This window comes from Strix aluco, chromosome 12, assembly GCF_031877795.1.
Source record: "Strix aluco isolate bStrAlu1 chromosome 12, bStrAlu1.hap1, whole genome shotgun sequence".
Lineage (NCBI taxonomy): Eukaryota > Metazoa > Chordata > Aves > Strigiformes > Strigidae > Strix > Strix aluco.
This window is the reverse complement of record NC_133942.1, coordinates 7,499,507-7,526,248: the sequence shown is the minus strand read 5'-3', so window position 1 is coordinate 7,526,248 and position 26,742 is coordinate 7,499,507. Positions and strand designations below refer to the sequence as shown.

The following is a 26,742-nucleotide window of genomic DNA, read 5'->3' as shown; positions in this document are numbered from 1 at the left end:
GCAAATAGAAAGCTTCTTTAGAAATCTATCCCTTACCTTTGCATCCAGTGGTACGTCTTTCTTACTACTAGGTAGGATTATGTTACTCCAGAGGCATTTAGAGTATGTATCTCTCTCACACTCCAGAACATCGTATGTTGCTCAGGTTTTTGTTACAGGAGATGAACACAAGTCAAAGAAATAAAGGGAGTTAGCAGAACTGCATACATTTCTATCTGTAGCATTCTGCAAAAATTCTCCTTTAACTGTGGACAGGAATATTCCTTCACAGGGTGATCCTGATTTCCTTTTCTCTTTGTTTCTCAGCTCACGTGGACAACTCCAGGGTTAAACATCTGACTGCAAGCCCCAGTGTCTCTTCAGCTGCTTTGTGACATGCAGGTCAGGGAGGACACAGGGAAACAACACACTGAGCACATTCCAAGGCAACTGAGGTCTTCCTTTAAGTGGGGAGGATGATCGAATAGTGGAATGACACACAGTGTCAGGAAGGAAAGAAATTTAGCTAATCAAAATTTTAAAACAGAGAAAAAGAACACTGATGTCAAAAGGAACTGACCTATGTCATCAGCACCAGATCCTTTTCATCTGAATCGTCTGATCCAGAATCTTTCCAGCTGTATTTTATAATACATACTAATCATGACAGAAAAACATCTCATGAGGCTCTCAAAATTAAATGTGTGTCTTGAAAGAAATAAAAAACTATTAGGCTGACATTTCAATAAATAGGAAGTAATTTTAACATATCTTTTAATGCCAACGTCCTGCAAATTCTTTGAATCAACCAATACATCTAACTTAAACTGCTCAAAATCAAAAAGATTGAGGTTTGAATCTCTTCTTACTCAATCAGAATGGAGTATCAGGATTGATTTATGCTAATATTAACTTGGGTAAATAAATCAAAGGGAATTCAGGCTCTAAACAGAAACCAATAGGAGGAAGTATTAAAATGCTATAAACATCACTGAATATGATCACTCTAAAAATATTTAAAAAATAAATGTTATTACTAACATACAAGTTTCATTTTCACTACGCTATCTTAGACAAGTCTGTCCTGTACACCTGGAATAACCAAAATTTCCATCAACACCTTTAATGTACAACCATACTGCTAGATAAGTATTACTTTTTGATGCATACTGTGTAAATTTGAACAGCAAGCTACATTGCAAGCTCACCATATATAAGAGGTTCTGAGGTATAGAAGCATTACTATCCCTACAGAAATGGCAAAAAGATTCACTTCTATAACAACTTTTTCAATAAGAATAACACATTTCATCCTCTGAAAGATTTAACTTTACAGTAATTGGAATAATGACCAGAAAGGAAATTAGTATGTACTTAGCCCAAAAATTCTCAAAGCACAACAGAATGCGTCAAAAGTTTTAATTGTGATGACTTTGATACAGAAGCCATGTAAGTGACAGAGCCCTTCTATTGACTGTTAGAACAGTAATACACGTATGATTGTCTTCAGGCCCCAGTACCTAAACAATACTGGAATTACAAAAAAAAAAAAATATCGAGCTGATTTCCAGCCGGAGAAAGAAGAGAAATATAGAGCTGCATTCATGCATTTTATGGGAAAGATTGCATAGCTGGTTTAGAAAGAAAATGTCTTTTCATGTCCTTAGTAGTACTTCTGTGCTTCTTTAACTTCTTCATGAGTTACAGATGATCATATTCTTCCATTCAACATTATCAGCCCACAGAATGAGTAAAATGCAGGACCCCCTTTGAGAATAAGGACACAGTCTTAACGTTTATCTTGGGAAGAAATGAATCACGTATGCAGTTATCATATACAAAAGGCAAATATTTCAAGTTTCATAAGGACATGACAATCCATAAAATATTGGTTGAAGGTAAGCACCAAACCCAGCAAATGCCATTTCAGTGACTGAAAGGCAAACCTGGGATGTGGTTGTCTTCAACACTGGGAGCTTGATCTTGACTGCAGTTCTTTCATCTAAGATAACTTCCATGCAAGATCCCCAGCTGTACAACACAGTGATAGAGGCATCTCATTATTAAGGCCCATGCTTTCTTTCAAATACTCTTGGAAAAGTCACCAAAGCTAATCTTTCTGTCAATCTTTTTTTTTTTGCGCTTTTAAGAGCAGTATTAAATATTCATAAATACAAAAACTATGTGGAAATACCTTTAACAATATTCTGATTCTGCCTGTTTAAAAAAACTAAAAATAGAAAAAAAAGAAAAACCACAACCCAACAACCAAACATCTTTGCCAGAGTGCTTGGCCAGCAATGAAGATAAAAATGTGACTGTTCCAAATATCCTGTAGATCACATGATGCTCCTGTCTTTTTGTGGACCAGAATGATTTCAGTACTTTCTGCTGAGTTCTAAGAAGCCATAATTAGAGGACAAAAGCCCCCAGATTGCCTGAGATTCAGAAAGGCTGGACTGGCAAGTCATTTCTGATAACACTGGCTCACAGAAACATCTTCAGATTCTTATGTGGAAAGTACTGCAAAGGAAAGAAAAAGATTAAGAGATATAAACACATTTGTCATTATGCACAACATTTTCCCTAAAGTATAAAAAAGAAGGTGCTGTGTAATGAATCTTAATCTCTTCTCTCATGCTCTCAGGAAGATTTAAACATTCTGGGAGAAATTTCCATCTTCTGAAAATGTTAGCTCAGGGGGCCAAGCTCAGCAATGGACTAAATCAAGTATAAATTGACCTATTTATTGAATATACAGCAGAGCTAAATGTTTCCCAATGGTAGTTTTGCTATGGCACAGCATTTGGGTTCCTAAACGAGTCAAATTAGGCTGATAAATTGGTTGTTTCTCTTGCTAGGACCAAGAGATCCTGATTGTTAACTTCTTTCTATTTGCACTATGATACAGGCAAGCAGCATGCCTTACTACTGCTATCAGTTTTCAGAAGAACTCCTGAGCACCTTAGCAGGACAGTAAAAGACAATTTAAAGAGGGCATGCTGAAAGATCACTTTCTCTATAGTAATCTCTGTTCAATTCCCCAACAGTATAAACCGTATGTTTCTTTGCTTCTTGACTGAAATGATAAAGGATTATTATGTATTCTTTTATGTAATATGATAATTTTGATGCCTACACCAAAAGAAAACTTTAAAGGTTTGGAGTACTTGAGAGGCTGAAGAGTTCTGGATGTACAGTTTTTGAATTGTTTTACAAAAAAACCCACACTAACCTAATCACAGTCATTTAATTTGAATTAGGAATTCACTGAAGGAAACTCTGTGGTACGTATTTGGAGCAATCCCTAGGAACTTATTCTATCTGGGTGACACTGAAAGATATGAAGTACAGCAGTCTGGTGTAATAGCCTAAGTATTGTGAAAGAAAGTGTACAGTGACGCAAAGAGCTTACCGGAACTAAGTTTTTAGAAAGAAAGAATTATAAACATCTTGTTCACAACTCAAGAAATGTCTAGAGCCCCATATTAATCCAAAGTCTTGAAAATTTAAGTCCTGCATAGGAACTAAAAACTCCACAGCATTGTATGTGATAACATTTTAGGAATGACTCCTTAAAAAAAAAAAAAATCCATCCAAATCCACTTCACTGGAAATCTATTTACGGGAAATTTTTTGTAGTTCTATGAGTGCCATTTTAGCCTTTGGAGATCAAGCTTTTTATTGAGAAGCAGCTGAAATATTCTATGAAAAATACTCACAAAAAATTATTCCCTTCCACTGTTTTCCTGCTAAACATCTCTTGCCAATTTGTCACTAGCTCTAATTTTAGTCCTGAAGAACTAGATAATCTGCACATTGAGACAGGTTTTATGAGATGCATATTTCCTACAAAAGACCTTCTGTTACTCCAGCTTTAGGTAGGACTGAAGTCAGGACATCATCTTTTATAGAGATTTCAGAAATACTGCATTTCCAATGACATCTTTTTGTTTAATCTGTTGTTTCTCTGTCTACTTCTGGCAGCTCCCAGGTGTTACTAATGGCATATTCTTCTCACCTCCATTTCAAATTGTTATAGTATGTTTCACCCTCAGGCATTTAAATAAGCTTAAATTTCCAGGCTGATTTATAAAATAATTTCCTGTGGAAAACGTAACCAGTCTTGTAGAACAGAACACTTAGCTAGTGCCAGTTCAGGCTTCTAATACTTCCATTAAACTACAAGCAGCTTCTTAATGATAGCAATTTTGAGTTAAAGAAACCTACTGGGATCAAATTTTCTGAAACTGTCATTATCATTTACAGCTTACTCAAGTTTCCGGGATAACAGTCATATATCTTCTTCCCTGGTCAACGCTTAGCAGTGTTTTCTTCTAGTCTTAAAAAAATTCCTCAACCACAGCAGTGCAAATCAAGCAACAGACTTTACTGCATCTTCATTTGCTTGACAGCAGTACAAAGCTTGCAAAGGCTGGCTGTAGGAGATTAAACCTACACAGGGTCATTAAGTAAAGGTTTGAGAAACAAGTGATGAGATAAGGAAAAATCACTCAACGTGCAGTGGATGAACTTCAGCTCATACCAGGTCAAAGCCTGGATCATGCAGCCAAAATTAATGCTTGCTGTATATATTAAGTATGCATGATAGTATGACAGCTTAAAAAACCACAATATATTGAGCTGTGTAAAAAAAGCGCTTCAAAAACGGAGCGCACACTGTTATAGGAATCTGGCCTTCAAAGGTTTTCCACAAACAGGGTAAAGAAGGTATTCCTCCTCAGTAATTTCATCCCTCATTTTAATGATGATGGGATTTTACAGATGCATAGTTCATACTATAAAAGTTCTCAATGTTTGTCAGAAGTCAGGTAAGCACTGGTCCCATGTAACAGAGCAGAGAGAACAAAATGATCTGTGGTTCAGCGCACATCACCTGCTCAGAGCCAGGGATAAAACCTTTGCACACTAGGTTTCCTGCTCTTACAGTGTAAAGAAGTGGCTTTTGGTGGGGGGAAATGACAAAGAACAGAATAAGAAATCCTTTGCTACAAATAATCATCTGGGGTCTAGTAAGTTAGTCAACATTTTCAAAAGGATCATATACCAGGCACCAGTATGGTATGCTAGGATCACATATTCAGAAACGTTGATCTGCTTCACAGCAAAGTCCCTGAAAACTGCAGTTACACAGCATCTCCAATTGCTCACTGGTAACCATTTTCAAAAGTGGCTATTGCTTTGGTTCCTAGGTGTTTGATTTTTACAGCTGCTGAGTAGTTGAAAGTATATATCAATAGGCACTTAGGCTTCCTTGAAGTTAAAGTCTGGAATACATTCAACTGAGCACAAAAAATGGAGATACGCAAAACCAAATGAAATTATGACTGTCTCTGGACATTGATGAGTTGGGTATTTCTTCCATGCAACTGCTGAAGATGTCAAATGGGACAATTTTATTTAGATGAAAACATGTTTTCTTTTTACAATATTAAGAAGATAGGTTCAGGCATAAGTTTACTACCAGCATATAGGGTTGTTGATCTGCTATTAAGACACTTCCTATGCTTTGCATGTTCTGTATTATATTACATGGTGAAACTGCACAGCCCTGTCTTCAGTTTGGCTGCAGACAGCCTACGGTTATCACTTAAGAGGACCATTACAGTTGAAGACAGGAGAGAGGAAAATGAGAGGCCATGAATCGAGCTGGAGATAAATTCAGAAAGATAAAGGAAAGCATTGTTTCATTAAATGAATAGGTAAACTGTCCAAGACTGTTATGGTATAATTGAACTCAATGAACAGGAACTGATTTTTTTGTGGTGAGAGATCAAGTACAGGAATGGCACTCTTGTCCCATGTCACATGTCCTGTCACATGCTAGCAGGCACTTGCTACTATCAGAAGGCACTGGTTTAGTTTCAGTCCCCAGTCAGACCTTGGTGTACCTATTGTGGCATTAAAATTCAATGGATCCCATTTGTCCTGGTTTGTGTGTGTGACAGGGGTTTTTGGTAGCAGGGGAGGGGGCTACAGTGGTGGCCCCCTGTGAGAAGCTTCCCGAAGCCGTGGCAGAACTGACCGCACCCCCCACTCCCTGCCCCCTGCGCTGCTGCAGAGAAGGAGGTAGAGAAATCGGGAGCAAAGCTGAGCCCAGGAAGAAGGGAGGGGTGGGGGAAGGTGTTTTCAAGATGTGGTAACACTTCTCATGGTCCTACTCTGTCTGTTAAGTGGTGGTGTTGTTAGTGTCTGTATTAAATTTTATGTGGTTTTGCTCCCCTAATGAGTCTGGTTTTTGCCTGTGCCTTAAAGGATGACGTCATCCCTCCTTGTCCTTATCTCAAGTTCCTGGGTCTTTTGCTTCCCTCCTTCTCAGCACTAGGCGGGGAAGAGGGGAGCGAGCAGCTGCGTGGTGCTCAGTTGCCCTCTGAGCTCAAGCCACGACACCATTCCAAAAGTCAAATCACTGTCTTCCTTTAGAATGAAATATTTACACAGTATTTAAAAAATAAGAGTAAGTGGCTCAGATCAAGAAGTTCAGTATTAACAAATGTCAGTCTGTGATGCAGTACATACAGCAAAAATATGACTAAGAACGTCCTCAAAAAATAACTTTACAGGCAAAATGAACAGTAAACCACAATAAGAGGGAGAGGTATCAAGTCTTCCATACAGATTTACTTGGATAAAAGTAGTCTCATGATCTTGTCACCTTCTTTTCCTGAAACTGTTAACTCTGGCTGAAACAGAAATCAAATCAGAGAAACTACATGTTCGCTTCTCAGCTCTGAGACTTTTTCCATTTACACCCTCATTTTGCAACATAGCTCCAAAGGTTAAAAAACATGTTGCTGAGTTAACAGTCAGAGGCTCTAAACCAGTGCTTCAGCTAGAAGGTGGAAAGAAACTCTTCTTTAGGTCATGTCACATCAGGAGCTCTTAAGCCTAAGGACTTCAGAGCTGAATCATGTGACCCAGCTGATCTCCTGGACCTGACAGGAGAGGGAAGTTACCATTTCCCTTGAAGACAGGGATGGAAAAAAATCTGCCTTAAATATACACATCACTGTCTTGAACATCAAAGAGACATCCTGATAACATGAGTTCACCTCGTCACAAACACGGATCTAAGCATATGTGTTTAAACTGAGCAACTGGATGATAAGTCTTCCAGTACTTGGTAGTCTGGTCCTTTAAATTATCAGTATTGCCAGTGATCCTTCCCTCTTTTATTTTCTCTTTACCTAATCTATAACAAGCTCTGTACTTTTCACTTAATCCCTCTTTTTACTCATCTTCTTGCCCCATTGAGTAGCCAGCACTCAGGTCTTTCCACTCATTTCCTCAGCTTCCCAAAACATCACAAACTTGGATACGAAAAATAATTATGACAGTCATTCCAATGGCTGCAGTGGCAAAGATCCCTCTCTGCTACTTTCTCAGGAAATGACTGGATTGCACAGCATCCTCAGCTTGGAATTCTCAGTCAGCAGTTCGCAAGCCTCTACAACACAGCAGTAAAGTCAGTCATGGCACAGGACACTTCTGAAACTACAGTTTCTGCTGAGTCTTCAGATCTGCCTTCAATTCTTCACATTTGATCTCTTTTCTCTACTAGATCTGTAGGTACAGTACAACCTTTTGCCCGATTAAAGGAAACTCTACCTGACCCCAGCAGCTTCTATACAGGTTACAGTATAAAGAAAACATTTTCTTGGCTGGAAATATATGTAAATAAAATATTTGAATACCTCCTCAGCTGAGCCTCACCATAATGATGATATGTATCTTGTTCTAAAAGAGTTTCTGTTGATACACTTGGTTAGTCAAGGAATGCCTGATATGTTTCTAATGTATAAAAGACATTCACATTAACTTTGTAGCATATCCTCTGAAGATGCTGATGTTTCTCAGGGTTCTCAGGATTAACATCCTCATGCTTTATTGCAGAATCATTTTGTTATAACATCTTTTCTCAGAAATATCATTTATGAAAGAAATAAACTGTTCTGTGTTCTGCAGGACACTTAAAAGTTCTTAAACACCATTAGCATTAAGATTATCAGTCCAAATTTTGATCTACCTTAATTCTATCCTAATATTTAGCCGTATTTCCTATGAAAATACAGTTTATTTAATCAGTCTGACTGCGAGCTTTGTTAATCTTCCCCAGTAACTTCTGAATCCTTTGGAGAATTCAACAAACAGTCAGCTGGGTAAAAAAGAGTCTGTAAGTGTTCCACTTCATAGAAAGATGCAAAATAATTCCACACCTTTCCAGACATCAGAAAATCTACATAGATGAACCAGTCTTCATGCCTTACCTGCAGCAAAAAATGGAAACTAAACTCCTTCTCAGATATCTGCCAACTAATCAGGAAACACAAGCCTGCAGAAACTAGAATTTACTATTTCCAACATTTCCAAAACAGCTTACAATCATAATGTATACCTGCTTGCAGTCCAGACAATTGTTGGATTATTTATCTTCCCAGATGTTAGAATTTATGTGTTATCAATTACCACCGAACGGGAACACTACCAACTTAACAACGTGTATGAACAAAGATTATGAAAAAACACTTTTTCAGGTTATCAAACATTTACTATTAGACATAGTTAACCCAGACCACTGGAATTTGGGAAGAAACTAGACCTAGGTTTTAGCTTCAGCCTACTCTGCCATTGGATTTCAGATTCAAGTATGAACTCCTCCTAATCTGGGAGTATCTTATTTTGCTGGCTGATTCACTGTAATTTCTTAAAGAAGGTCTATCCTTGTATTACTTGAGTAACAGCCTTAACTCTAAGTTTATGTAGACAGTTTTATTAATGTGTGAAAAAATAAAGTCGTCGTTTTCAAAAGGTCTCTTTAAAAACAAAACATGCAAGAAAAACTGTCTTACGATAGCTGGGTTTTATCTACAGATTACTAGGAAGAAACTCAAAACCTAAAAATATCAGTTATAAAAAAACCTGATTAACAGTGGATCAAATAAAGACTAATTAATCATTTTAATTGGGTGTCTGCTACCAGCAGGAACTGTACTACTGTAACGTCCTCTAGCTTTCACCTTCTCAGCACCAAAGATCAATGTGTCTCCGTTATATTTGTAACATGTATACAATATGTACACACATTCCTACTCAGACAGCATGGATCCTTGCTATAAGCTTGTGAACAATATGCATTTGAGGTTATAATAGATCAAAATATTTTCCAGAAGAAACCACACAAACTGGAAAAAAAAAAAAAATCATTAAAAGTCATTGAGCTCTTAGTCTCCAAGTTAGGAGAGAACTGGAATATCCTCTAGAAAAGTAAACTGAATTGGGGTAAAAAGTCATCCTCTAGTCAGCTCTCATGTCTGACATTTCTTGTACTACACTACACAGTGATATCCTAAAAAATACCTGAAAAGATGCAAGAGACTATCTTTTTCTTAAAACAATACCTGAGAAAGTCCGGTGCTTTGGAAATCATGTTTTCAAAATCTGCAAATCCTAGTTTCCCATCACCATCCATGTCAGCTTCTTCTATCACTTTCTCGCAAACTAGAGTGATTTCTTCTGCTGTTAGCTCTTCTCGGGTCAGCTTATTGAGGGTTTTTTCCAAGTCTGATTTACAAATGAAGTTATCTGTGTTAAAATCTAAACAATAAAAGAACCCAAGAGATCACCAGCAACTCTCATACTCATTTACTTCAAACAAAAAAGGCATACAAAAGCATCCCAATACAGTACCATAGATCTTAAAGGCATAGATTGCTTTAAGCTCTCTGGGAGCCATTTCACTGAGCACAGAGAACATATCCACAAAATCATTGAAGCTGAGGCTTCCCTCTCCATCTTCTGAGAAAGATTCCACAATCCTTTCCTTGAAGGGATTCTCCTGTGAAAAACAGAGATAAAGATATATATATATTTTAGTATTTGGAAGATCAAAAACCCTGCATAATAAGTATTTAATTTCATGGTTGGCTCTTTGAAGACAACTTTTTTTCTTTCAAAATGCACCTAAAAATTTACATTTGCATGCTTTAGGACAAAGTGTCAGCAGAACATGCTGCTGCAAAGTATCACTTCTTGCCCAGATTTTCTCAGGCCCATTGTTATTCATTCTCTCTAAACTGGTGCTTGTCTTTCTCCTGCGTGGAACACATGCTTTATAAATGTTAGGGTAAAGGTACTAAGAGTGTGAAATCATTTGCACAAACCAGGTTCCTGAGAAGGTGTCAGACTGACAAGGTCAGGAGGGTTACAGCTCCTACAGTGAGAAGCTAGCACACGTGAGCAGGGGATGACAGGAGGGGAAGGAAATGGAGAGACCAAGGTGGAAAGCCAATGAAACAAACAGGGTCTTTATGCCTTCTGGTGGCACCTGACTGAAGGCTGGAAGAATAAATATTATTTATGAAACCACTTTAAAAAGTAAATATCTGCATTCCACACCTGATTCCTGTGGAACCATCAATCAACCATCAAACAACCATGTCTGTTCATTAAGGATGCAAAGTCACATCCCAGTAGAATCTTGTAGAAAAGTCTTTCATTTTCATTCTGATACACACCAGTGTCCAGCCGCTGAACTGACTACAAATTCCAGAGTATTAAATGAAGTTTCATCTGCACAGGAGATAAACCTAAAATACTTTTTCAGCACCCTACCAAACTAGCTAGTGTCAAGGCTACTCTGAATAAGATGTATTTTAAAACCATAAACACACAAGCAAGCATAAGAAAAGCTGCTTTACTACTCTGAAGTCCAAAACAAATGTTTTTATAGTAACAAAACAACATCTTTCTCACAGCTATATAAAAACTCATGATGAATTTGTACCTATGTCTATAAAACTGGGAAAATCAATTCAGTTGAATATGAATAATACACACAAACATCATTTGGGCTGTAAGCAGCATCTCATCAAAGCTGTTCTACAGATCTCACCCCACCGATTAACATACTGATCTCCAATAAATGTAAACAGCTTTGGTGACATATGTTCATTATTTTTAATATGCATGCAGCATTTTATCTGGCTTTAAAAGAAGCAGTATTGTGAAAGCTCAGAGCTCAATCATATATCCATTTAATTTATTCTTTTCTGTAAGTTTAACTAGCTAACAGGTATTCATAAATCATCCAATTTCATAAAACAGCTATATCTGAGAGGAAAACGACCAGAAACTTATTTTTCAGTTTACTTGAATACTTTCTTGATAATTCACACATAGAACAGATGCATCTATAGAACACATTTTCTGCATACCTGTGGAGACTAAAAATATATAAGCATCATGTACAAAGCAGAGTTATGTGAACAGATTGATGTTTTATACTTATGTAGTATCTTTCACCTTAAAGGAACATCAAGTACCTTACAAGAATTGGGCTACTTACCACTAATCTGCAGCTGCCTCTTACGTGAAATTCAACAACTGATAAACAGTGTGCAGCAGCTTACAATAAGAGCTGAAGATAAAGGTGTTCAACTGAAATCACAGGGGGAACTTGGAAACATAATGAAATTTGTCACCCTCCCAGAGATAAACAGTTAAGAAACATTTTGTTATAGCCTCAAATAATGAAAAAAATTTAAGGATTCTTGTTAAAAGACAAGCATAACATACAAAAGCTTAGTTTCTCTAAGTGAAACTTGAGGTGTGACTGTGTACATGGATATTTCAAAGAACATCCAGTTCCTGGAAAGCAACCTTCCTTTTTTGTTCAGGTGATTGGTCAATGCATAGATCCACACTACAGGATGACCCTCTGCAGTGTCTAGTTCCAGGATGCAAGTACAGAGAAGTGGTCAGATATTTGGGTACAAGGCATGGATCGATCAAGGCCATACCACAGCCATGTGCCTTTGTCAAGTCATGTCACCTGGCAAATTTAAGAACAAATTTCAGGGGCCATCCCAGATGGAACTTTGAGAAACTTTTTCACAGAAGCTATACCGGCCATTCACATCCTCAGAGAGCATAACTGATTCTATCATGTTTTTATTTAATGGTAACAAAGCACTCAGGATACATCAACTATCTAATGAGATATCTTTGGGTCTTGGAGTTTGTGCTCTAGGACTACTTCCATGGTAGAAATTAGTTGGAGTCTGCCAAAAGGCAAACATCCATCTAACAACAAACCATAAAAGTGTGTGCATCAATCTTCTGAGATAGGCAAGATCTGAGAAACTGATATTGAAAGCGTAATTCCCTGAGCCAATCAAGATTCAAATTCACTACTAAATGCCAAGATGTCTCCAGTCTTTCTGGCTGAGACAAGGGCCAGAAATAAGGCTGTTTTAATGGACAGGTGAAGTAAGGACCACAGAGCCATCTGCTCAAATGACAGCCCATTAATGTAGTCAATACCCAATTCAAATTCTCCTGCAGGGTTTGATGACTGAAGTAATTCCACAATAGGGAGCATGCTTACAAAGGGTAGGAGACTAATGAGCTCACTGTGCTCTGAGCTGCATACATAAGGCTGAGCTCACTGTTCAGATGAAGACAAAACCAGGCCAAATAAAAACAAAAAATAAAATAAGTAAGAGTAGAAAAGAGAAATTCCTGAAAATAAAAATACAACAGACTCAAAAAAGCATCAGGGCCACATCTCTCAAGAGCCTCAGAATGAAAAACACCACCCCAGAATTAGCCAGATGGTTGAAAGAAAATCATTGTAAAAGGATACGTTATGATCACCCATATCACACGCATGATCTGTAGAGGAGGGACAGCAGATGTGCATCTGTGGGTACTGCTAAGACTAAAGTATCTTACTTGAGTGTATGGAAATATGCCTGTTTGTGGTATGAATATACATACAGACCCTCAGCAGAAAACAACCGATTCTATTGTTTCAAATTCTCAGTTTATTAATAAGATAAAGTAAGATTAATTTGGCCTGCTTTCTTCCTAAAAGCACATTAAAAATTGGTGTATCTGTTGAATGTTTAATAGTAGACAATGCTAAATATCAGAGTGGATGAGAAAACATGTTAGATAAATTATCTTTTTTATTTCTAAATTACTAAATTGCTTTCTTTGGAATGAACCTCATCAGAACTAAGTGCCAGGGTAATAGTTGTAAACTGACATCTTAGAGATAGCACTGGGTAACAAACAGGGAGTGCACAGATGCAAATATTCCTATCAGCAGTGAACATCAAACCCAGGACTTTCTGCATTAGAAATGCTAGGCATGATCTCTCTGACCGAATAAGCATATTGGAATTGCATAAGATGAATTATTTGGCATGTGAGAGATCTTGAAAATACAAGTAAATTAACAACGAATTAAACGGACCTAAGCATACTTCTTAAGTAACTCTTTGCCAAACGGATCTCTAAAACCTAAATGAAAAATAAAATCTTTCCTCATATCCATTTATTTCCTTTAACTTTCTCATATTATGTGTCTTCAGGCAGTATATCTGTGGCTTACACAATGGAAAGTATTAGCTTACCTTCACAGATACTTTTCACATCCTTCCTGTAATTTCATTACCTCTGCTCTAAAGAGCACAAATTAGGGTTCCATCATATTTAAAGGAAAAGCCATAGGGGAAGGGAGTAAAGGGGGAAACGATACTGTTCCTTCCTAGATAGTTTTCCCTTAGCACTAATTGTTTAAAAAAGAATACTTTTAAACCTGGAAACTTACAATTGCCTTGTTAAAAAGCTTTTTCTGTTCTCCACAATAAAAATGAGAGGGGAGACAGAAACAATAAAGAATTGCTACAGCTAAAACTTTGTTGTTTTGCAGATTGATGCTGCTGTAGTGACTTAAGATAATTCTCCTAAATGTGCCATCCATCTTTTTAACGATCACTTTTTCTACTCAATTTTCTACACATTTTTGAATGTCGCATGCATCTATTCCAACATACATACCTGTAACACCATACAATAAAACATAACCATTAGTTTTCTAAGAAACTATTATAGGGTTTATTCCTGAGATTGCAGCTAAATCTCACCAAGTCACTTGTTATTTTCCCCTGTCCTCTAGTTTCTGTCACAGGCTCTAGGAAAGCACCGGCTTATCCTTTTGCTCTATCTGTTTTGCAGCTTGACAAATTGAAGCACTGAATCCTATTTTCACAAGCTGACTGCCTTTCAGAAGTAAGAGGTTGGAAGTGAAGTTGTAAGGTAAGTCAAGATAACTAAGCTGGAGATGCTGGACAGTCATTACAGAATGCTTCTCAGTATTACATCCACAGAAACATGATGATCATTTTCTCTTTTGTATTTGAACATCCCCAACAACATTAGGGAAGATATTTAAATGCACAAAGCAGTCTGCTTTGCAGACTACTGAAAGCCAGAATCCCTTTGGATGCTTTAATCAGGACTTGTTCATAACTGATCAGAAGCAAACCTTTCTCAAATTTCAGGAGTTATTCCTAAAAAAATAGAAATGAACTCTTATCAGACAAACATTAATATAAAAATGGCTAAATTGTTCATTACCAGACCTCTGCAGGAGAGGCTGGTGCTTTGGAAGGGAAGCATAGTAAGTGCAACAGCAAATTGTCCCTGGAGTAGATAAAAGCACATTTCTTTGTTGTTCGGGGTTTTTTTTTCCTTTTCTTCTTCCTCAAAATCAGTAATTTTTTTTTCATGTGTAGATTATTATATTCATGTCATCAAACTTCTCTGCAGTGCCTACACGGTATTGATTAAGAATACCCTGCACAAACCAAGGTTAAGATACAGCTAAATAGAAATGTTTACATCTCAACATAATGATCACATTATTCTGTCAGAAAGCAGAAATGTAAGACAGGTCAGCAATGAGCTCTTTACTGAAGGCTGCACTATGGTCATGGCAGCCAAATAACCAAAGATTCTGGTTCCATACAGAACATAATAGTATATCATGGAGATACAAGGCATTTAACAACAACTGATTCATTAACTAGAGCAGGAAACTGCAGACAGTACTGGTGAAGACCACCAAGCAGGTACGTATCTGGAGTTCAACTGAGAGAAAACGGCCCTCACTTATTACACGTGGAGGCATACAGTTGAGACACACAGTTAAAAAGAGACTTCAGAGAAGCAAGAGTGGTCTGAAAGGGGTAAAACATCCCATCATAACTAAAAACAACTAACAGGATACAGACATGGAAGTTGGGATGAACTGCAGGCAGACTAGCCAGAGCAGGAGTGGGGACTTGGGAAGAGTATCAATGTGCTCTCTCAGGCGTCACTGCCTGTTACTCAGAAAGCTCTGAAACTGAGGACTCACTGAAATCACTTCTAAAATTCCATCCTATTAAAACTGTAGGAAGTGTTTTCATTTTATTTTGAAGCAACTCATATACATTGATGTTTAAACTTACCAAAAATAGGGTGCTAACATTGGTTCTGAAATGTGTGATCAATTCACTGTTCCCTGTGTGTCCGTCCTTTCTCCTGACTGATTCCTGTGCCTGCTGGTCATTCTGTTTCAGTAGTGTGTGGATTTATGAACTACCTTACTCACTGCTGCGGCTAATGACAAGGCCCACGAGGATCAATGAAGTTACTGCGTGAGCCAAAAAAAGGAAAGCAACGAACTGTAAAGTGAATGAAACAAAAATGGTTCCCCTCCAGGAAGTCCTTTTATGACCAACTCCTGACAGCAGAATTGCTCTACACTACAATAACCAGAGACAGGCCACACACCAGTTGGAAGATTCTGACAGTTAGGGATATATGTGTCACAAAGAAGATGGCCACCCACCCACTTCTACAGATCATACGTGATCTCTGTCATCAGGTTATGTTCTCACATCTAGCTCTGTAGAAACGTCAGGGATAATGCAAGTGAAATCAGTTTTGTTTTGAAATAAAATCACTTTCGCTTCCTACATGGTCTCATACTGAACAGTATCGCTACATATTTTGCAATATTAACTGCTGTCATCTCACAGGTGCCCATATGCCCTAAAGTTAATTTATTAGACTGCTGCCTGTGTAACCAAGATTGTAAAAATTATAGAACAGAGACTGCAATGAAAGAGATGGAGTAAACTACCTCTGTTAACTTCAGTGTAATGGTAGACCTAATCAACTTAAAGTATCTGCCCCTTCTTTATTTATTTATTTCCCATCCTGACTTTCAACTTTTAAGGATCATGAGTTAGTGAATAATTCATTACCAATTAAAGTGAGTGACCATCAGCATTCTTTTTCTTTGAAACACAAAAATCCTGGCTCAAAACATTAATGTGTGAGGCAAAGATCTTTCTTTATAGTAGCAGAATCTAATTTAGAAAAGTGCATTATTGATTCTATCCATTTGTCAGAATCTGCAATGGTATTGAGCTCAACATTGCCAGGAACTAGAAATGTAATGTGTATATGAAAAAAGCCAGGTGCATTGAAATTATCACTAATTTTATTAGAATTCAATAGACATTTAGTTCATTTATTTCTATATTAAGATTTAAATGTTGGCTTGTCCTCACCTTGATGAAAATTTACTGAAGAAAGAAAACACCATAACGATTTCTTTAGCAGTGTGGTCAAGTTGCAAAGGTTAAAGTTATTTTTTTCTTACTGTATGAGCTGGAGTTACTACCTAGATTGCTTGGAAAATGAACTCTAGGGGAAAGATTTTCTTCCCCTCGCCCCCATCTGCACAGGTAATTGCAAAACGCTCCATGACCAAGATTGACCCGGTTTGTAACTGAGATTCTAGGTGGCATTTCAATATCTTTTAGTGTCAACGTTTTGACAGACTTATGCAGGAAGATCTAGTATCCTCCAACCAGTATTTTACTGGAAACAAGATCACTAGCTATTGAAAGCACTTTCTCTACAAACTGCTAGAATTCCTGAAATAAAAGGAGTGGTTTCACAGCACTATTTCTAAGGTTATTCCACAGCCTTATGAGACTTGGGAGTGAATTATTATAACTGACACTGAATTTTGTCCTGCTATTTTCATAAAATCAAGTTCCATTATGCTGGAGACATCTTCAAAAGCAGGGTCAGAAAGCCTCACAGACTTGATGTGGTACAAGAAGTCAGGTTATGATCCACTTTCCTTACGGAAGTCTATCAGGAAGTCTATTATCATTACCACCTAAGTTTGCTAAGGTAGTGAGATGTGCTCCTGTATCTTGAAATCTAATCATGGTCCGGTATAAAATTTCTGGTTTGTATCTCAGCTTAAGTACCAGGCTGTCTTGTAAATATAGTAGTCTCCCATCTCTAAAGTTTTCATAGAATGAGCTGTTCCTTAAGTGTTAATCCCGTATCACTGAAGCTAAGAAGAATGTGTGTGATTATAATTTCTCACTTTCTTTTCTGAACTTAGTCTTGATTTTTCACAAAGCAACCATCAACCATCTGACAGTTAAACTCTTCAGAGTCACATAACTGAGCCAGAGCATTTCATATTGTGCTATCAAGATCCTAAAGATAATGACATAAACCTTAAGGAGTACTGATTGTCCACACTAGAAGTGCCAGTATAAGCACCTAAGACACTACAGTGATGAATGAATTGCAGACATTTTAGAGATATAAAACTATTTGCAGTAATGGATGAATTAATCAAAAACCCTTGATGATGATACATTTTATCATGAAGGTAAGAATTCAATGTAAGAATTCAATATTTATGCATCAACAAAAACAGCAGGTGGCTGAAAACAATCAGAACACTTCAAGACATTCCCACATATTTAGACTTTGTGAAGCCCATGCTCTTTCATCCTGCCAGCTACTAAAAAAACTGATTAGTTTAGTTTATATTCATGTAGATAAGCCCATTAGTGATTTTGTTGTATTGTATTCCATACAACACTACCTTACACTGTCATATACAGCTGTCCATCCAACATGACAGCACTTCAGTAAGTCAGGCAAATATTCCTATTTCAAGATGAAGAATCTTCTTATTTTGTACTAGCTGCTAAGCTTCAAATGACCAGTTCCAGGCACCTGCTAAGAGCAGGTCCTTTCATTAAATCATCTCAGACAAATCTCGCTGGCGCATTAAGAATAAATCCAACAGATCTAGGGATTGCTTCTAAAGGGGGGAAAACCCAATTATATGGGAACTGTCATAATTATCAGTCCATCCAGCCCACCAGTCTAACTGGAACCAGTAGCAGATAAGGCAAGAATTTAAAACAAGGAGGAGATATACACCGTGATCCTTCCTATAGTATATTCTGGGATTACTGCAATGAGCATTTCAGGGACTTTCTGAGTTAGATATTACATCCAGATCATAAAACTTAGTAGCAATCTGTGGAATTCTGCTCTATAAAAGCACTTAAATATTTTTTTGAAGACCAATGCTGTCTTTGCCATAAGGTCTTGGGGCAGTGAGTTCCTCAATATAGTCACAGGTTATGTCAGCTGTCTGTAATGTCATGTAATACTTCCTCGGCCTTGTGAAAAGTAGTGCATTATTATTCTCTATTCACCTGTTGCTATCATTCATCTGATCCCATGATCTCGTAGGTAGGACAAAGACGACACAGAAAAAGCGTTCCAATTCCCAACTTTTAGCTCCATTAAGTAATATAACACTATACTTTAGAATACAGCCTAAGGGCCTAATTAGGTCTGCTTGTGCTCATAACTTCTCACAGGCTACTGACTTTGATGCCTAATTATGTCTTACATCTAATTTTAGATAATCAAGTCTGAAATCTTTATTGCTATCTCCAAATTGGACTCAATTTGAGGTAACTAAAATTTTTGCAAAGTATTAACTTTGCCTGTTGCCTAATTTCCTTATTTGCATAATAAGAAAAACAACACAAACATCTGTGTTATACAAAACTTATGTGAAGTATTTATAAGATATAATTATATCTGAATGGTTAACTTATTATAAGATATTTTATGCAATTGAATGAACTGAAGAGAACCTTTCGGCAAGATCTTTATACCCTGTTTTAAAATTCCATTAATACTTCTGCAGATGCACTTTTTTCATCATTAAGTATACAAGCACATAGTTTAGGCTCTTTCATAGACGTTTCGATACCTTTAAACACATACTGTTGTTAAACAATAATGTTTTCTTGAGTGCTGCTGATACTAAAAGTTCAGATATAAACAAACCTTGAATAACACTACTTTTGTATCCTGTTCTACTTCACACTGTGTAACATAATGGGCAAAGAATAATTTTTTTTAAACTGCAGTGCCTGCATGATTTAAACATCATTCATTTTATTTGAGGTGAGATAGGGAGCTCGACTTGGCAAGCTTCAGAGGAGGGAATTACATTTATACCTGTGGCAGTCAAGGACACACACTTGGAACATGCACACAGCTGATATGAAACTATCCTGGACCTGGATTCTAATTAGGGTTGGGTTATGCAGTTTTAGGCATTAAAAGGCAGAATAACCTTCAACCAGCTGATGAAAGAACCATTTTGTACGTTCCAGGAACAACCTGTAGCACATAACAGTTTCAATTCTGTAACTATTTAAACAACAGTGAGGTATATACTAATTTTATTCCTGTACTACACAATTTTGTTAAGGAAAGTAATTAGCAAAACAGCCCTACCAAAATCCTTAACTATTAATATGTTTAATAACTCAACGTAGATGTGCTATGTTGATGACAGTGGCATTTATGGTAGAATTAATGATGTCTAAAGTTTTCCTTCCATTTTTTATTTATAAAATTTTAAAATTTATATTTTCTTTATTATTTATGTGTAATTTTGAAATTAAAGCTTCTTCTTGATCGACTTTATTACAGGGCCAACTCATCCTTAGAAAGAGTATAAACACTAGGATTTTGCTGAAGAATCCCATGCTTCATGTGAAAAAGAATCCTAAATAATTTCTCAGTTTCTTCAGAAGCCCAAATTTCTAAGATGTACATAGGTATCTGGTAAAGCAGAGTCATAACTGAAGGATGAAAATTTTTCAAAGATCTTCTATTTAATTAAATGCTCATTTGTGTTTAATCAATAATGTCTCCATTTATATGAAGTGCTGGTCAAACACTTTTTAACAAACATTCTTTAGAGTGAAACGTGCTTTTTCAATAACGGTAGTGTCACAGAATCAAACATGCAGTAAGTGTGGTACTAAAGGAACAAGGAGTTCCGTGAACTTGCAATGCAATTCAAATGTCTTTCACTTTATGTTGACTTAACTTCCTCCCCAACTGAATTTATACAGCAATACTTATACCCTTTTTCCAAATATTTGATATCTTATAACATTAAAGAAGACTTTCTAAATCATTAAAATGAAGTACAAGACCATCAACTACAAGTTTTTATGGCATTGCTCTTAAAAAGCTTAATAATACTTCATGCAATAGTTGCTTCTACATGGTAGTAATCTAAAGATGTCAGCTAATTTGCATACATTAAAAAAAATAGAGCATGAGACCAAAGACAACATAATGCAATGAACTGTTAAAAAAAACCATATGCTAAAAATCCATATTTGTCCTGTTAAAACCATATTCAATTGTTGAACTGATAAAATAATAAAAACAAATACAGTCTCAATTTTTTTTTTCATCGATTGCTTTATGCCTACTGCTTCTCTCATTTGTACTTATTTGGACTCAACACTTCCTACCGTATCATCACTCCATGAAAAATGAAAACTAGTAATTAAGAAAAACAATACTTATTGTGCTCTTGCAGCTGAGAAGGAAAGGGGAAAATCTTTTCTTTCAATTAGCAATGTTCTCCACACCTCTGGCAAATTTCCTGACCACACACTGAGATAAGAACTTCTGGTTTCTAACCAGCTCTTCACACAGAGATCCCACTGGCTTCTAATCGCTATATACAAAGTGGAAGGATTGTTAAATTTAATTTCCTACTCATTTCCTTTAATATCTATCCCAACTATCTCCACAAGACAGACATCCACCTAAATATTTTCCAGTTTCTGGGGCTGGTTTTGCCCTTGAACAGTAACAGGAAGGGGAAGACCACAGCATGCCACATTGCTTCAGGATATCAAACTCACTTGGCAAAACCTCAGTCAGATGAGCTATATAACTTAAGAAGATACAGTTTGTAAGCAGTCAGAAGTGATACCTTTAGCTCAGGCATGTTTATTATAAGCTGCATAGGTAGTTTAACATCTGGGTCCTTTGTATAGTCCATGGGCACAACGTTTGGTGCCATTTCATGGTATCGGCCATGCAACCTGTAAACAAGCAGAAAAAAAAAAACAGCCAATAACCAATTTTAAATAACCAATTCCATTCATACAGTAATCAGACACAAATTTGTCTTGCAGCTCTAATTATTATTTTTAGTGCACAAGTCTGAGCCCATCAAATTCCCATCTTTTTGAAAAAAAGAGGGCTTTGATGCAGTATCCAGCATAACTGCTCCTAACACCAATGTGTAACTTGAGGTGCATAACTAAGCAGCGTTTCACGCTACCTATATGTAACTTTTAAGCACCATATAGGTATGTGCACAAAAGAAGTAGGCCTGGACCAATGTACTAACACTGTTAGTATAATCCAGGGATCAAATCGCAGTGCAGACTATTGGTTGCTCTGCACACACAAGAAAAAGTTATTGTTTAACAACTCAAAGACTTTGAAAGCCAAACAATATGCAACTATGATGCTACAGACAACAGTATCCTTGGGAGACCTTACTTCTGAACTTAAAAAGCCCTTTTCCTGTCTGCGCCTCACTAACATAGCAGATTTAGTCTTACAATTCTAGTACTGGCTGACACCAGCACACAGACCATTTTCACTTCATTCCATTTCACATGGTTTTGTTCCATTCTTGGTGTGGCTTATTCATCAAATCAGTATATTTTAAAGGCAATAAACAAGTGTTTTTCCTGAGAGACGTAAATCAAACATTCATAAACCTGGTTTCACTCTCTGAAGCTTGCTTATCATGCTAACAGTATTATGCTGCAGTTTTCTAAGGGAGCTGGGAAAAGAAGAGTCAAAGGCCATCAAACATCAATGGTTCTAAAGCTTTAGAAGCTGAATACCAGTAAGTTATAAAAACTGTCTCACTCTCATGCACAATCTGTGCAAAAACTGCACAAATGTTTCTACATTACTTCCAACTGTTAATTGAATTAACAAGCGTTAATCCCACCCTTTATTTGCTGTCTCCAAATATTCTAGTGAATGAGTGCAAGAGCATAGTCCAAAACCCAAGAGAAAACAGCAATATGTAAAGACAACATCAAATTAAGCAGGATGTAAATTTTAAAACTATCTTAACACTTTTGTTCTCACTGGGATGCTCACTCAAACTTGAGGTAGACACATTTCAAGTAAAATGGGTATCCAATTCAAATTCACCAATGGATCTCAAATTTTGAGTGCTCAAACTGCCTGGTAAGTAAAACATTACCTGTCTAGAAGCAATTCATATATTGGAGAAATTAATTCTGTTGATTTTCTAATTTTACTGATTCTAGTGATATCTCATTCTAGCGGACAGGTATCTAGAATCCAAGACTCTGTCAAGTATCAGCACAAAAAGGTTGGAGAAGGAACACCTGTATCCTAGTGCTCAAAGGTAAGTCAGAGATCAAAGTATTTAGCATGAACACACGACTTGCCAGCAGTCCTCTATGAAATACCCTATGCGTAAAGAGAGCAAGAAGGAAGATTAGGTAGCTGCTGTTCACCGAAAACTTGAAAAACATCACGTACTATAAAATGTAATTTTTATCTTATGTGAAAATTTTGTCTTATACCTAATTCATAAACTGCTTAGGGCAGAAAGTGGTCATTTTGCTGTGTCTTACATACTAACACAGAGCATTCTGGTCTCTCATTAGGTCATATGTACTACTTATAGGTATGAAAAAGATATATTTATTATTTTATGACTTATTTTCATTTTAGCAAAAAAAGCCTGCCTGCTCACTAGGTACACTAACAATTACAAATCGAGACTAACATGGTTTAAACAGCAGAACATAAACAAACCAGTAATACAGGAAGTAATGCCTCACCACCCCTTCTTTCCAGCTTTGGCTTCAGCAGCCCCTCAGTCTGCCTCACAAGCAACTGAGCTACTTCAGATTAATGTGGGTAATGAATTTCAAAACCTAGGAGAAAATAATCTACAGGCATCTCTTTTCTCTACGTCTTTGGTCATCATTATGATATGTCACAAAGAACATCAGAAATGGAACACAGAAATATGTTTTGTCTGGATCTTAGGAAACTAATGTCTTTACACTGTGCAGCAATATATTGTGCCATACAGGAAATTAAATATCCACTGATCTAAGCATATTTCAGCTGCTTACCACAGCTCACCCTGTCATTTCATAAATACTGTGTAATTCAAGATGCAATAGTAATTTCCCACTCCAGCAACTGATTTCTCAGTAAACAGCAGCTACAAAAATGCCCCTAAATACCTTAGAAAAAACAGCTTAAAAGCACTTAAAGGAAAGTAAACCTTTCAAATCAAACATCCATCTAAGGATTTTTTCTTTTAAGGCTAGAATACTGAAATTCTGTTCTAGTCTTCATTAAAATAAAGCATTCATCACTGGAGCAGCTTGACCATTGTGGGCAACATTTCAAAACATACTAGCTGGCAATGCTGCTTATTTTAAGTGCCAAGATTTTCTTCCCTGCTTTCTCTAGTATTAGACTTTTCTGTCTTTGCTCTGTCTCCTCCAACAGGACTATGAATACAGACACTGAGTTGGGCATCTTAGAGGAGTTCTCCATAATGTCTTTCAGAAGACACGGAATGAAATTATCTGTGTTTCATAGTTTACTAAGCTTGTTAATATTAATATAAAATGCAAGCTATGGAATTTCTGTTAGTGTTCAAAACAGAAAACAAACCTCCTGTTTGTTAAAAAAAAAAAAAAATATCTGGGTCAGTTTCTACTGGGAACAAACACATGACAGAAGTCTAAAAATCTTGTGGGAAAGAATCTGTTACTGAAATACAAGCATATCACAAGAATAAACAAATACCTGTGAATAGTAACAGAAGAAACAGCCACAAAAGTGTGAATTTAAAGTTACTTTAGACTAGGAATAACACAGTGCTACAATAGAGACTGAATACTAAGATAACAAATAAAAAGTACTTATTACAGGTCCATAAAGAAGCACTTCATTGTCACTACTGTGACTCACAGTGATCAGTACTATTTTGACAGAAATACTAAAGCTTATGATGCTCACTGAATTCAGTAAGAAATTTTGAAACAGTATCTACAGAGCAAGCAGTATTATTCTAACACAAGGAATACACTTGTAAGGCACGACAGGTTGCAATACTGTCCCAGATGTCATTTGCTGTGAAGCAACAATCTTATTTCAATGATGGAGGCTTAGAGGGAGAGAGATCAAAGGGAGGGCACAGCCACAGCTCTTATCAGCTGCCTACTGACATTCCTTTTCTCAGGACAAAGGTTTAGTCTCTTCATAACATGCAATATCAGTGCAAAGTAAACCCATCATTTCTTGCTGACAGAATCCACCATCTTGTCCACAGAAATGAAAAAAACCTATTTATACTGAAGCTAATCCAGACTCTCCAGTAGCTGAAAGAAGGATCTGATTTTTCAACTGGAAGGTAGAGTGTTGTTAATTGCAAAGCACTTAGAGCAGTTAGGTTTTGTACTACATCTTAAAACTGCCTTTCTTGTCCCACAGATACCAACTAATTTGCATCTTCTAGTGTCAGGCCAACAACAGCACTCCTGTTTCACTGTGGACAAGGCACCTATAGTGCATCCACCTGATGGCATCACAGTAAATACCATTACCCAGACTGATGCATTCTCTCTTGTTGTGCTTTTCCTACTACTTCAGACAGAGTTTTTGCAACTCCTTCAAGAAAATTTGTACTACCCTAGCACATTTTCACCTCCATACAATGTAAATACACTCATTTCAGAAAGTATCCCTCAGAAGGGATTAGGTTTTAGCTAAAAACATTGCCAAAGGACACAGAATAAAAACACATTCCTTGAGTTTCCTGCCACAGATTACAATGGAACTAATTCCTCTTTTCCTTTCTTACAGCCAGAAGCATTGCACTGGAACACCACAGCTGCTGACAGAACTCAGTGTTTAGAAGCAGAAAGTGAAATGCATGCCCAGGGACAGGAGATGGGGAAAAACAACCAAAAAAACCAACTCCCCATGCCAAACATCTTTACTGTAACATATATATCCCCCTGCCTATACATGTTAATACATGTGGTTTCTCCACCTGTGCTTTTTCCAGAAATATCCACAATGCAGACAATATTTATTTTTACAGAAACCTGTTAAGACGGTATGTTCCCAGTCCATCCATTTAAACTTAAATTTTTTATCTCTGAAGATGAGCAGAAAGGAGTTGCCAGGGACTAGTAACTAAACAGCCTTCTGGCACAATGTCACAGGCTCAGCAGGACTCTGCTAGAATTAGCAGGAAGGCAGATGACGGACACAGAAATGTGCAAGTAATTAACAGCAGATTTGAGGGCAGGTCTGATATCCTGTTCTCCTCCCACTAACTCTTCCATTAATTCATCAAATGTCTCAAAGATCTGTAAGTATAAGAGCTTTCCACCTGAGTGGATTTCACACTAAAGCATCCAAATGAGTCTGTAGGAAGTGGCTGTGATCCAACTCCTGCAACTAAATTGCAACAATAAAATAGTCTTTCACATGCTTTTATCTACAAGGATCCTGCAACTCTATTTGTGATAGCGTTATATGGCATGATTAGCTAATATCACAATGAAAAAGGCCGTAAGATTTCTCTAGTTTAGGTTCCACAACCAACATACAGTATGTTGCACAAGCTCCATTATCCTGTATAATAAAACAAACAAACAAAATCCCCAACCAACTGAACAACATTGAAAAATAGTAACACCTTTTCCCACTAAAAGCTCTTTATGCTGGAAAGTTCTTCAGGGACACCATGCATTGTTTTATGACAAACTGGACTGCCAGTCTCTCAAATGACCAGATTTTATAGAAGACAGGTTTAAAAAAATAACAGAGCTGCCTCAGCTTCTTACCAGACTCTGAGAAAGCCACATATCAGCAAAACACGGTCCCTTTTCCACAAGTTTCAGCAACGCTTCTGTTTACTTAAGTAATCTACATTACACTGGGCAAGTACTTACTTCTTGGCAAGGAAAATGAATGCATTTCTGATCAGTTATTCTATAACACAATGTAAAGATCAGTAGACATAAGGATTATTTACACCCATAATGCTCCTGCCTGATGCAATACATCACTCCATCAATTTGTCATACCACTGCCATACTTGGACCAAGTACTATGACCAGTACTGTGAGGCAGACTCAGTAACCTTCTCCCAAATGCTGCACTCACTGCCACTGCACAGATTATTGACTGTTCTGACACATCTCTCAATACCATTAATTACTAACTGTAAATAGAAAATAAACAAGCCTTTCTGGTGAGGGATCTAATATTTCTCCTGCTCTTATAGAAACAGAAGGCACTTCAGGACACATCAGGAGCAGCTGTGACCTAGAGAGGAAAGGCTTTTTCTCTTTTTACTCAGCATGCCCCTCAACAAGAGTAATACTTGAAAATAACCAAAAGCTGCTTTAGCTGTCTCCCCTTGTCACAGAAACATTTACGTCTTGTCAGGGTGACATAGTGTGCCTCCCATTTGCTAGTAGCCATGGTTAGTAATTGTGTTACTAGCTATAGTTACCACACATATGGGGACAATTATGAGGTTTTGAAGTTTGGTCAAGTGAGACTTTGAAGCGTGGTCAGTACGACTTTGATTAGCAAGAACAAATTCATAAAGAAGAGGCTTTGATCTCCAAACCTTGG

General features: G+C 37.1%; 1 protein-coding gene across 1 annotated transcript in view; it reads right to left on the bottom strand.

Moving 5' to 3' along the window:
* Positions 1–1,384: 1,384 nt before the first annotated feature.
* Positions 1,385–26,742, bottom strand: part of CIB2 (calcium and integrin binding family member 2) — a 50,661-nt gene continuing 25,303 nt past the window's right edge. The window contains 4 exon segments of the mRNA XM_074837516.1: positions 1,385–2,502; positions 9,399–9,594; positions 9,688–9,835; positions 20,993–21,104. Coding sequence (XP_074693617.1) covers positions 2,481–2,502; positions 9,399–9,594; positions 9,688–9,835; positions 20,993–21,104 — 478 coding nt within the window. The 3' untranslated portion in view covers positions 1,385–2,480.